We start from the raw sequence: 14,130 nt of genomic DNA, 5'->3' as shown, positions 1-14,130 counted from the left end.
TCATACCAACGGGCCCAACCCTACATATCAATGAGCCCAACACATCATAGAAATGGGCCCAATCCAACATGCAAGTAGGCCCAGTCCAGCATACATACTAATGGGCCCAGCCCAACACACAGTGCGAGAGTCACAAAGACAGTTAGCATCCTACATAGTATAGTGAGGACTCACTTGACTCACAAAACCAGCTAAACCACAGCTCAATGCTACACAACCGATGTTACAACACACCTATCAAAACATACAAGGTGCAACCTTAGCCTATACCCCGAATCCAACAATTTGACCAAAAGTCAACCATACCTAAAAAGTCAATGGTCAAGGTCAAAGTCAACAATCAACAATTGAACCTCACGTCGTGACCAGCCCTTGGTCACATCGTCAGAGCACACTCAACCTGATTCCAAACTTGGTCACGCGTCGACTCAGCCAACTCAGTCACGAAAAACTCAATCAACAGGCATTACGACGTGAACCCTACTTGCTCATGTCGTGAACCCATCAGGATAAGATAATCGCAAAAACCTCTATCGTCACATCGTGACATCCTCTATGATACGTCGTGACCACAATCTAAGGCAACAACTTAATGGTTCGAGTCCTTAATCCATTAAGTCTTCAACTCCTACTTTCTAGAAGGTTTTAAGGGACTCCAAAGGTTCATAAACATGACAACTTTATGGACATGCATTCTCCATGCATGTCGTCTATCCGGCCTAGTTTAAAAGCCAAGAAAATGACCTAAAACTCATACAAGGTTCAAAATTCACAACCAATCCATAGATCCATAAGATATGATGCTCTAGGGACTCAAAAGGACCATAAAGTTGTCAACTTTATTCCATCCATTAGTCAAATCAAAACCATGAATAAAAAAGGAGCAAAAAAATTATATCTGAGAGAATAAACCACAAAGGTAGAAGCTTGAATCCTTACAAATGGTCCAGAAAGGTGATATCAAATATGAGAAGATGTTGTTTGCTTGATCCTTGCACCAATCCTCCTTTTACTTCCTTTAAGGAGCACCAAAACCACCAATGAGGATTAGGTTTAGGGTTTTCTGAGGTTTGAGGGTGATGTAGATTGATAAGGAACCCTAGATTTGAGGTAATGTGGTTTAAATACAAAGAAAACCCTAAAATATCATGGGCTTGGGTTGTATCTTCCTCACGACGTGACCACACTCATGTCATGTTGTGACATGCTTCCCAGATACACGCTTTGCCTTTGGCTTGTCATGTCGTAACCTTCCTATGGTCACTTCGTGACACCCGATTTTTCCCAAAAACCATGCTTTTGACTCCTTAATGCCCTAAACCGATTCATTCTGAAAAACGGGTGTTGCACATACAAGAAAATAACATGAATGTTGGAGTTTGAAGAATATAAGAAGATAAATAGATACCTTCATTTATTAGTAATTTTAAATTTAAATAATCTTAATGTACTTTTTGATTTAGTTAATACTAAATACCTTCGTTTTATTGGGGAAGGGGGGGGGGGGGGGGGGTTAATCTTTTCTATTAGACAAACATATTTTTGTATTTTTCTTTTAAACGCATGAACCATTTCTGTAAAAAAATAAGGCACATAAACATTTTGGATAATTTTTATAATTTATTTTTTACATAGGGGCCAAACCTGCCGAAATATGAAAATCTTAAATATATGGACCATTTATGCCAACATACGAAGTCTTATAACCAAAGTCTTAAACCCAAAAATTCTAGGGACCAAACATGCCAATAGACAAAATCATTATGTTGTCAAAATATGAAACCCAAAAATTATACTAACCGTGCCAATATACAAAACTTTTGTGGCCAAAGCCTCAAACCCAAAAGTCCACTGTTTATTTCTCAATTGAATTATCTTCTTTATATCAACTATCAATATATAAACTTTAGCGGCGCAGGTCGTTTGTTTTCCCACTCTTTGTATGTGACCACTAAATAGTTTTTGAAGCATGTTCTTTAGATAAAAAAATTGAATTAATAATAATAATAATAATAATTAGAATCAAACTCGTATTTAGCGGGTGTTTGGGAATGAGTTTCAAATATGCTTATTGACTTATTATTTTTTTTCAAAAAGCCAATAAACTTAAAAAAAATATTTGACGAGTTAGCAAACAATTTTCAAACATGTTTTTTGGTATCTTTTAAAAAATCATTTTGAATAACTTATAAATTATGACTTTTTAAACTGTTTATGACTTAAAAAAAGACTTATTAACTTACAGCTTCTCTACACTACAAGCTAATCCAAATATTTTTATTAAATAAAATTGTCATTATATAACTAATAAAATTTGTTATCAAAAAATATTTATCAAGTTACAATCCCAAACACCCTTCTAAGTTCAAACTCAAGTTCATGTCTAAGTTTATCGAGTTAACGAGTATATTCAATTGAGTAAGAGTCAAGTTTTATTGATAGTGTCTGTTGAAGCCGTTTTTTGGTCCACATTTTGATTCCACAAAAAATATACATATATAAAATGCATTCCATAAAAGCTAGTATTTATGCTATAATTTTCTAAAGATGCGAAAATATACTCGAAAATAGAAAATTAAAGTAAAGGTTTTTTTTAATATAATTTTATATATTTTAAAAACTTTTAAATTTTGTCAAGCATCTATATATAAATAAATTTATATACAAATAAAAATAAAAGATATAACTTTTAAATTGCAACTTCTATTTTTCAAATTATAGCTATTTTTGCCATTAATTACCCTTATTCTTGCCTTTTAGCAACAGTTGTATTTTCTTTTACCTATTTATCTTATTTTTAATTAAATTAGTGTTTAAAATGACATATTTAATATTGAAAATCAATCAAAGTAAATTAGATAAAACAATATTTTTATAACAAAAGGCAAAATCAAAGACAAGTCAAATGACAATAAAGGCCCATTTGGTATTTCTAAAGGACCTATTACTCTTAAAGCTCAGATCTCACGATTCGCCATTCTCAATTCACCATATACATGATGGCCCAATTAGCCCATGTAAAGCAGCAAAGGTCGTCTGCGAAAAAGCAACACAGAGAGTGAAAGAGGGAGGGCATAGCAATTGGACATTGCGAACATAGCAATTACCAAGAACGAAGAAAGAGAGAGATGAACACAGACATTACTGCATCGGCTAAGTCGGAGTACCCAGTCATAGATCGGAATCCCCCCTTCACCAAGACCGTCGCCAACTTCAACACCCTTGATTACCTTCGACTCACCACCATCTCCGGCATCTCTGTCACCGTTGGATACCTTTCTGGTCTCACACCCTCTTCCTACTCAATTATATTCGTTTACTCTTGGTTTGATTCTTGAATAACGTAGCAATTCTTTTCATTTTTGCAGGAATCAAGCCAGGGATCAGGGGCCCGTCGATGGTGACCGGGGGTTTAATCGGAGTTATGGGTGGGTTCATGTACGCGTACCAGAACTCCGCTGGACGTCTGATGGGCTTCTTCCCCAACGATGGCGAGGTCGCTCGTTACAAGAAGTAATTCCCCCCTTCTTCTCCCAAATTTTCAATCTAGGGTTTTCTTTGTTTGATGAAAATGACCTCAAATGGATCAATTGGGTATTTTTATGATTCTCAGTGAGGTACTTGTGTAAACCAATTAATAATTAAATTGTTCTTACTGCTTTTGTTGTCCTAGTTACTTACAATTGCAAAAAAATGAAGAACCATTACCACAATTGATGTTCAACAAATAAACCTTGTTCTTGTTAAATCGTCCAGATAAATGGTCTCGCTTCTGTGCTTGATGCATTGCCATATGGGCGTTTTGAAACTGTAACTACTTCCTACATTGATCTGACTATGCACTTCTGTTTATTGAAGCTCTAAAACTGTTGCAATTTTTTCTGTGCATAGGGGTTGTTTGGATGTGCGATTTGAAGTGATTATGTGTTATTGAATAGTTATAACTTATAATTTGTAGAAATTATGTTGATCCGGGATTATGTATTTCATGAAAATCTATCTATGTTTTCGATATTATTTACCTATGTCTCAATAATCAGTTTTCTAACAATTTCTTACCTTTATCTGAATAATTTGACCCCAAATAATGTCTCAATAATCAGTTTTCTAACAATTTCTTACCTTTATCTGAGTAATTCGACCCCAAATAATCAGGAAATCATGGTTATTATCACTTTTTGTGCTTGAAACTATTGTAGACTTTTGTTTCCAGTATCCATGAATCTTTCTTGCCTGTTGTGATTTGCTCTTGATATGATCTATCTCCCTAATTTTGAGCAATAATGTAAAGAGTTTTTCTTTGAGGAAGTCTCTGAAATCAAATTTGTATGATTAAGCCTCGTAACTTATTGAATACTCGAGAACTATGCATATTAAAAAAAATACCCTGTTGTTTGTGTGAAAAATATACAGTTTTTGAGTGTTGTAATAAGTTAAAGATTTTTTTGGGGACTTATCTGCATAAATTGTGAAAGTACATGGAGTTTGTAACCAACATCCAACTGATCAATCTGCGGATTGTTTTTTGCTCTTGATGATTTATCTTATCTTTATCAGAAATGTGTTTGTCTTTATACCCTGTTTATAGGTTTTCATCCAATTATATTAGTGTATTTCACCAATAAAGTGGTCATATATTGTCTTAAAAGACAACTTTTAATAGCCTTTTTGAAAAAAAATCAACTATCTTTTTATAAATAATGAATTATGGATTTTGTCACTCGCACACTTTAACACCCTGACTTGTTTTATATCCAAGAATTTATTTCATTCAAGAAAATATTTGGAAAATTAAATAAATGTTTCAAGTAAATTATCATGTTAGAATAGTGCTTAAGTTACAAAGATGGTGGTGATAGGAAATTTTAGCAAGAAATCATGTTCGGTTGTGTTTGGTAAGTGGTACACACGACCAGACCTTATTCAAAAGAATACGTTAAAATTATCAAGTTGTCCTACGTTCAAAATAACAAATATGGTTTGAAGGTTGATAAAGTTTTTGACACAAATTGCTTAGGTTGTGTTTAGTTGTAGAAAAATAGTTTTCATTTTCTGTTTTCTGTTTTCCATTTTTAGTTTTCGTTTTTCGTTTTCAGTTTTCATTGGAAAATTTAGAAAACGCGTTTAGTTAAATCGTATTCATTTTTCATTTTCTGTTTTAGAAAATTAGAAAACGCGTTTAGATGTGTATATTTCTATCGGTTTTCATTTTTAGAAAACGGTAGCGGTGGTAGGATGGGGATGGGGGCAGCCGCGGGGGGAAGTGGTGGTGTCGATGATGGCGACGGTGGTGATGACAGGCAGTGGTGGTGGCGGTGGTGGTGATGCTGGTGATGGGGTAGTGGTGGTGGTGATGGTGATGGTAGGTCGGTGATTGTGGTAGTGGTGTTGGGTGTGTGTGTGTATGTGTGTGTGTGTGTGTGTGTTTATAAGGGTGGGGGTGGGGGTGGGTGTATGTGTGTGATTGTGGTAGTGGTGTTGGGTGTGTGTGTGTGTGTTTATAGGGGTGGGGGTAGGTGTGTGTGTGTGTGTGTGTGTGTGTGTTTATAGGGGTGGGGGATGGGTGTGTGTTTGTGTGGGTGTATGTGTGAGTGGGGGTTGGGGTGGGTGTGTGTTTGTGGGTGTGTGTGTGTGTGCGTGTTTGTTTGTGGGGGTGTAGGTGTGGGTGGGAGTTGGGGTGACTGTCTGTTTATGTGTGTGTGTGTGTGTGTTTGTGGGGATGAGGGTGGGGGTGCTTTGTGTTTGTGGGTGTGTGTGTGTGTGGAGGGGGGGGGGGGGGGTTGGGGTAGATGTGTGTTTGTGTGTGTGTGTGTGTTTGTAGGGGTGGGCTTGGAAGTGGGTGGGTGTGGGTAGGTAAGGGTGTGGTGGGTTTGAGGTGTAAAGGTGGGGGTAGGTAGAGGTGGGAGTGAGTGGATGTTTATATTTTAGAAAAATTTTGGAATTAGAAAAATGTGGAAAACAATGATTATTGGTTTTCCAAAAATTTCCAACTTCTTTGTAATTTTAGAAAACAGAAAATTTTTATTTTCCGTGAAAAATTTAGAAAAATAGACGAACTAAACGTGTTTTCAAAATTCTCATTTTTCTTGGAAAATTTTTCCGGAAAACGGTCCATTTTTCCGCAACTAAACGCACCCTTAGAAATTCCTAAATTCTAACAAATTCTAGTATAAAATAAGTGACATCTGAGAAGTCTATTTGTTGGTAGAAGTTGCCTTACAGATCGAATATGCACTAAAACTTTGATAATTTTCATTAACATATCACAACATGAATTAAGAACCCTTGAACGAATCGGTCAAACAATTGAAAATTAGATTTCTTTATTTTGAGGTTGAAGATAAACTCTTATTTATAAATTTTGGAAGTTTGGGCAAATAATATATGGTGGAGTCAATGTCGATGAAAAGTCATTTATTATTTTAATGATAACATTGACATATTGTCAATGTTTGAAAGTAAACTCGTTTATTATATATTATTGTGTCTTAATTTTGAATGAAGAACAAAGATAAGAAAACTCATTTATTTGATTTGTTGGTGAAAGTTTGAAAGTAAAGATATCAGCATTTGAAATAAATAACGAGGTCTATAATTTATTAAAAGAAAACTCGATCTTGTAACTTATTGAGTGGCTAAAATAAATCTTCTTATGTGGTTGTTACCTTGTTTAGTTTATCCTTAGGCTTTATAAATAATAGTTTTCATTTGTATTTTATGCTTCAAAACTGTTTTCGTTATCATTGTGATTGTTGAGTATTTGTAACTAATGGTATCTTAACTGTTAACCTCTCAAATACTACTTATTTTTACCATATAAGCTTTCAACTAACATTTCAAAAACTTCTTACTTCGCTTGTTAACCTCAAATACAAAGTATTTGTACTTTGTATTTTTATGAATATGTATCTATATTAAAAACACATTAATAATACATAACATATAAAATTTGGAGGGTTGAGTTCGAAATCAGCCTGCACTATTTCTTTTTTAATTTTTTACATTGAGACACTGACATGACATGTTAGGTGACATGGTAACCAGCTTACAAAACCGAATATTTGCCATTAATTTATTTTTTTGACAAACTTGGAGTATAATTAGGTAAAACCATTAAGAAGTAGTAAGTTTTGGGATTTCGTGTCATTTCCTTAAGCTGTAACCTTGTTTGTTTCTTTTTTGGGCTATTGCTATAAAAATCCTTAAGTTTATCACCAAATTTGCAGTTTACCCTAACATTTTTTTTGTTACTCTTTTGCCATTTTTTCTGGAAAAAAATTTGTTTATGAAGTTTTGTAGGTCACAAACTGGTCACCGCCTATGTGGTGGTTTTTGCTGACCTGACATGCACACGTGTGTAGTTGTGGCTGACATGACAGGGTGGCTAGGCTTGCCACATCAACATTTTCAATAAAAAAGAACAACTCAAAGAGGGGATGTGAAGAATCAAACCGCGTCTTCTCCTTGCAAACCATCGTGTTCACCGCTCAGCCAACAACTTATCTTGTACATTTTCTCCCCTTTCTTATATATGACCCATGAATGAAAAAAATAGAGGAAATCAAGAATTCTAAACAATTTAAAAAATTCTTAATTTTGTAAGAGAAAGCCAACAATCGCCTTATGATGATTCATGTATTTGTAGGTAAAGCATGATTTAACATATATGAGCCGCAAGAGTTTTGTAGTGAAGAGTACAATGGAATTTGACACCAATAACTTTATTTAAGTTCAACAAGAATATACATCATATAGACTCTAATTATGTGTAATAAGTGAGGTGCCATATGGTTCCTAATTTTCAAAAGGTATATAGATTGTAATAAGTGAGTTGCGATGTGGTTCCTAATTTTCAAAAGGTATATAGATTTTCAACTTTGAATATTATTTACCAACATATAGGATTGAATAAACCATATCAAGATAATCTACTAACTTTATTTTGTTTATGAATATATTCTTAAAAGTAGTATTCGATTTATCACACAAAAAATCTCTCTATACTCAAAAAGAATATGTAGAACTAACCACTAGAATTTATATGGAGTAGTTTGGACACATGAAGTCAACACATATAAAGTGTCAGAGTCGAAGACATATTGAAATGAAAATATAATAGAAAGAAATAAGAAACTCCGATAAAAAAAAGTCGTAAGATTTTTCTCCAAAAATACTCAATTTATAATGCATCTGCGAAAATTAATAATATTCGCGAAACATTCACGAACGCTAAAAATGATAGTTTCGAGATGTCGTAAATGAGTTTTTCAACATGTTTTCAAGTCATAAGTATGATAATTGATTTGATTTCATATGAAAATATCGTATTCATGAAAATGAATCTTGCGAAGATTTTACGGGTTTTATTTTTGTAAGCAAAAATCTATTTTACAGATTCATGAAATATCTTTAATGAGGTTGATAGTTATTTTATAACCAATGACTTCCAGCCTAGCTGGGAAGAGGTACCGGGTTTAATACCAACGTGGGGTCAGAGGTCAGGAGTTCAATCCCTGTAAAACCCAATTTGGGTGCCTCTTAAACTTGTGCCACATGTGGAGAAATTTTCCCTGGAAACCCCTATGGGGGCTGGGTTTGCCCTGTAAAGGAGCTCGAACCCGAGATGTTCGTTGAAATATGTGAGTAGGCTTCCGTTTAATCATTTGCCGTTTCCAAAAAGATAGTTATTTTATAATAAAAGATAAAAACATGATATTTTGGCTTTTCAAATATGGTTATTTTGGTAATTAACTTTTATTTTTATGCACTAGGAAAGAATTCAATAATAAAATGGAAGTTGGTGAAACTGTTAAGGGTTTATATGGTAATAGATGAAACTATAAGGATACATTTTGTATAATCAACGGTGTTCACACACGTTTCCCTTGACCATCACTACCAGTCTAGTCCAAGTTCCAACTAAACAATAATCATACCGCGGATAAGCGGTTCAACATCGGGGTACTCTTTTTAGTAATATAAAATAATTCCTATTTTGCTAAAAATGTAACGATTTTTATTTTTAACTTTTATTTTTTTAAGTTAGTTAAAATATGTTATGGTTCTATAAGTTTTTAAATATAATTAATTATGTTAAAATGGTTACGTGAAACTTGTAATTTTAATTGCGTTCAAATGATTCTTAAAAAATCTTATATTAAATTATTAATAGTTAGATACTTATATAAATTATATTTTAAGTTAAATACTATTCTTTCCGTCCCAAAATTATTGTCCACAGACAAAAAACACAAAAATTAAAGAAACATTAATTATCACTAACTTTATCCAATAAAATGACAGTTTTGTCATTACTTTTATTTAATGTTCAATTAAATGCTTAGTTGGTTAAGTAATAATGATGGGGTATTTTGGTAAAAAATTTATTTATTTTGGACAAATCAAAAAGGAAAGATGAACTATAATTTTGGGACGGAGGGAGTATATTTGTTTCAGGATGAAATCACGAAAGACATACACTACTTCTAAAATTAGACACAATCATATATATATATATATATATATATATATATATATATATATATATAGGGCTAAATTAATTTGTTTCTTATATTTATTGTGTGCTAGAATTCACCAATATGAATTTAGTAAAATTAAATAATTATTTAATTAAATAAAGATAGATATTAAATGATTTCCATAATTGTATGTATATTAAATGATATCCATAATTATAATTTTCTTTTTATGGAAACTAATTAAGTTCGTCATTAATGCAGCAATAACATTCTTTCAAAATGAATTCATACCTAAGTTTTTATGTATGGGTTTGTTGTTTGTTTTAGGACTCACTCACTTAAAATACAATAAAGTTTCATAGAATATGAAGAACGAGAGTGTATTCTACTAGAATACACTCTCATTCTGAAAGAATATTATCGTTGACATTAGTGATGAATTTAATCAGTTTCAATAAAAATGAATTATAAGTATGGATATCATTTAATATACATATAATTTTTGCTAAATTCTTATTAGTGCATTCTAGCATATGAGAAACATTTGAACCTATATATATATATATATATATATATATATATATATATATATATATATATATATATATATATATATATATATATATATATATATATATAAAGGCTATCTTAACATGAACGAAAATCTAGAATTGTTGTACGTACAATAATTTATGTATTAATACAACTCCAGATTTATATTTTAGTTCAAAAAAATTTAATACCATTTGCAATTTAAATTGTTCACTTGGATAAAACCGGTGAAAATGATGTCCAAATATAATTACAAAATAATTTAAAAGTTACAAACTAATTCATATAAGGACCAAATTCGTAAAAGAAGCTAAAATAAGGAGCCAAACATGTAATTTACTGTATAATGTTTTTTCATTTTTATTAACTGAGAAAATTCGTGGCTATAAATAGCAGACCACTTCGTTCAGACAGACTCATAGAAGCAGTAGATGCTTCGTACTACGGTTTTCAAGCTTCAGAGCATCATATTCTCATCCAAATCGATTAAAAAACCCTAGAAATCGAAGTCAAAAACAGAATTCAACAGAAGTTTTTCTATGAAAAGGTATGTGAGAACACTTATAGTCTTGAAATTCTTTGCGATCTTATATTCGAAATTCTTTTCTAATTTAGACTGCTTTTTCTAGTTGATTCCTAACTGTTGTAAGGGTTAACATAAGTGTCCAAAGACGTTTACTTATGTTAATTAGCAGAATTATAGTTTCTATTCTTGCTTAGATACTTGATCTGCTGTTTTTTCTGTGATCGCGCTCTCGTGAATTTGATTGACATGGAATATTCGTTTGAATGCGAATTTCATATTTAGGGTTTTGCTTGCACTGCTTGTCTGGTTTTAATTGTTTAGTTGCAAGCTTTGATGCCTGAATATTTTCTATGGAACAGTAATCATAATATGAATGAAATTCTTCTATATCTGCGATTCTGGATGAATAGAATAGACATGATTGGAGATTATATAATTGTTAAGATACTTTTGCAAATTTTAGTTCTGTTCGATACTTTATCATATTACTATTGATGTATATCAATATCTGTCTATGAGTTGCATCAATCTACGACTTTGAGCTGACATATATAATTAGTTTCCTTTAACTTTTATGCCTATGTGATTCAATTTGGGTGCTCAATTGATTTGTTTCTGATATGATACCATTTGATTTGTTATCAAACAGCCAACTCTAGAAGCAGATGTTACCGAAATTCTAGAGGGGAAAATCTCGATGCAGAACTATTACCAAACACCTGTTGAAAACATGGATCGGAATCTATACCCATCCGATTTAAACCAAGGAATCCGTTTTTCTGTTCAAACATCTGAATTCGGTAACAACTCTTCTTCTACTGCAAGCTTCTCCTCAAATGGCAGCTCTATTTCACAACGAGATTCTCACTCCTACATTCCAGACACATACCATTCCCCTGACTATACTTACACCTCACATGTAAGTAGGGTTGGTTTTACAGAAACCAACACAGACGATCTAGAGTACAGACTAAGAGAACTAGAAACCGCCATGCTCGGAACCGATCAAGATTTCTTGGAATCTTACAATGGTTCATCTTCTTGGGGTGAAACCAATCAAACAATTTCAGACACCATGTCAGAGATGATATCAAGAGGAAACTTCAAAGAATTGCTCCTCGCATGTGCCAAATCAGTAGCAGAAAACGATTCAATCACCGCCAACTGGCTAATGTCTGTGTTACGCCCTATGGTGTCGGTTTCCGGTGAGCCAGCTCATCGTTTAGGAGCTTACATGCTTGAAGGGCTAGTTGCAAGACTATCTTCTTCAGGTAGCTCAATCTACAAAACCCTAAATTGCAAAGAACCAACCGGTAACGAACTCTTTTCCTACATGCGTGTACTCTATGAAGCATGTCCTTACTTCAAATTCGGTTACCTATCCGCCAATGGCGCGATAGCAGAAGCCATGAAAAACGAAAACAAAATCCACATAATCGATTTCCAAATCGCACAGGGTTCCCAATGGGTAACCCTAATCCAAGCTCTCGCCTCCCGCCCCGGTGGGCCCCCCACCCTTCGCATCACCGGTGTCGATGACTCCACAAACGCATACGCGAGAGGCGGTGGAGTCAACATCATCGGTCAACGGTTAGCAAATCTAGCGGAATCATGTAACATCCCGTTCCAATTCCACGGAATCCCGGTTTCCGGTTCCGAGGTTGAGGCTTCACATCTCGGAATCGTCCCGGGGGAATCGTTAGCAGTTAATTTCGCGTTTATGCTTCATCACATGCCGGACGAAAGCGTGGACCCTTTAAATCATAGGGATCGATTGTTACGTCTTATAAAAGGGTTGTCTCCTAAAGTCGTGACACTTGTCGAACAGGAATCGAATGTGAATACTGCTCCGTTTTTTCATCGGTTTCAAGAGACTTTAAACTACTACACTGCTATTTTCGAGTCAATCGATGTGACCTTACCACGAGATCACCTACAGAGGATCAATGTTGAACAACATTGTCTTGCGCGTGATATTGTGAATATAATCGCGTGTGAGGGTGCGGAGAGAGTGGAGAGACATGAACTTCTTGGGAAATGGAAATCAAGGTTTACAATGGCGGGATTTAAACCGTATCCTTTGAGCACGCTTGTGAATTCGACTATTAAGGCTTTGCTTGAAAGCTATTCGCATAAATATAGACTTGAAGAACGTGATGGGGCTTTGTTTCTTGGATGGTTGAATCGTGATTTGGTGGCTTCATGTGCCTGGAAATGATAATGAAACCTGAATGGAATGGGATCGGGTGAACTTTGTAATCCTTCGAACATCTTTTCTTCTTGTTAAATATGTATTATATGTAAAATTCGTGGTAATAAATGTTTCAAATTTTAGGTACATTACATGGTAAATATGTGTTACGAAAATACAGTTTTAATATAAGTCGTCTGAATTTCCATCACTAATTTGTAAGTATAGTTATCCCATGTTTTTTGCAAATATTCGTTGTGTTTGGATGATTGATTGAATCTCAGACTATTATATAAATGTCAACGGACAAATCTGTCTTACCAAGGCTAAACAAAAGAGTAATGACGATTAATTTTATTTGGCTATCTCTAGTTGGTATAATTCTAATCTTTAATTTATATGCGACATTTCAAAGCTATTTAAATATTAAAAAAATAATCATGTACAGCGTATGAGGATTTTATATGATTATAAGATTCAAATCCGGCATGAAGATGAAGGTGTTTGGAATTTTATAGCATAAAATTTGAGAATTCGGAACTTGAACATTTTCATAAGTTGGTTCTGTAATTTGGGGATTTGTGCATTTTAAGTGTATATGAGAAGGGAAATGCATTAGCAAGTTAACATATGTCAAATAGAATGTGAATTATGAAGTATGGTAGAACCGTATAAGCGACTTGGACATGACGGATAGAAAGATCGATCGACTTTGTGTGCGACTTGAAAGTCACTTCACGTAGGTTGTTTGTTAAATCAAAAAAGTTAAGTTAGGTGTTTTCTTCATTTGGTGCTACTTTTTCTCTTTGGCTGATTTTGTAAAGGATTAGTTCATGGGGTTCTCCTACAGCTTTTGGAAGAGCTATGTGGGTGTCTCTAATTTCTTGTTTTTGCTTTGTTAAGCAATTTTTCGAAAATTAGGGTTTCCAATTAAGTTTGTGTGTTTTTTTTATAAACTAAAAAGTTAATTGTTATAGCTAATATAAAATATTGTTTGCTAAAAATAAGTTGAGAAATGTAAAATAACATATAAAGACACGTGGAAGAATGATGAGACAAATACCTACGTTTTATTTAATTAAAGTACTGCATAATAGTTTTGCAATTATTTATGTTTAAATGAAACTCATCTAATACTCGTATCACATTTGTTATATTATCATGAGTTTTCATATCTCATTGTGTGACTGTCAAATGTTATCACGATTAAATATTAATTAACTATGTAAAAACTTCTTGGTTACGTGGTTGAAGGCGCTCATAATTTTGAAGGCTGTGAATAAGTTTTTGGAAGCCATTTTTTACGTGTATTGGTGGCATATTTGGACATTCGGAAATGCTACGTTGGTTGGTATCTCTAAATCGAGGGCCACATCTATTTT

General features: G+C 33.5%; 2 protein-coding genes across 2 annotated transcripts; both read left to right on the top strand.

The window, feature by feature from the left end:
• The first annotated feature begins 3,019 nt into the window (after nt 1-3,019).
• LOC145110824 (uncharacterized) lies at nt 3,020-3,713 on the top strand. The gene is made up of 2 exons (XM_079047135.1): nt 3,020-3,282; nt 3,369-3,713. The coding sequence occupies exons 1-2, from the start codon at nt 3,129-3,131 to the stop codon at nt 3,515-3,517; spliced, it is 303 nt and encodes a 100-aa protein (XP_078903261.1). The 5' UTR covers nt 3,020-3,128; the 3' UTR covers nt 3,518-3,713.
• Nucleotides 3,714-10,448: 6,735 nt separating this feature from the next.
• On the top strand, nt 10,449-12,895 carry LOC145114750 (scarecrow-like protein 21). The gene is made up of 2 exons (XM_079050837.1): nt 10,449-10,578; nt 11,207-12,895. Exon 2 carries the CDS (start codon nt 11,255-11,257, stop codon nt 12,773-12,775), a length of 1,521 nt encoding a protein of 506 aa, XP_078906963.1. The 5' UTR covers nt 10,449-10,578; nt 11,207-11,254; the 3' UTR covers nt 12,776-12,895.
• The last annotated feature ends 1,235 nt before the right edge of the window (nt 12,896-14,130 follow it).

Source organism: Lactuca virosa, chromosome 5 (assembly GCF_052849685.1).
Source record: "Lactuca virosa cultivar CGN04683 chromosome 5, Lactuca_virosa_CGN04683_v6, whole genome shotgun sequence".
Taxonomy (NCBI): domain Eukaryota; kingdom Viridiplantae; phylum Streptophyta; class Magnoliopsida; order Asterales; family Asteraceae; genus Lactuca; species Lactuca virosa.
Note: the sequence above shows the minus strand (reverse complement) of the source record. Positions and strands in the feature narration are given on the sequence as shown.

Excerpts from the sequence above, each read along its gene's own strand:
- LOC145110824 (XM_079047135.1), top strand. The coding sequence starts at position 3,129 with ATGAACACAGACATTACTGCATCGGCTAAGTCGGAGTACCCAGTCATA. Across the intron at positions 3,283-3,368 it reads CACCGTTGGATACCTTTCTG|GAATCAAGCCAGGGATCAGG; the intron begins GTCTCACACCCT and ends TCATTTTTGCAG.
- LOC145114750 (XM_079050837.1), top strand. The coding sequence starts at position 11,255 with ATGCAGAACTATTACCAAACACCTGTTGAAAACATGGATCGGAATCTA.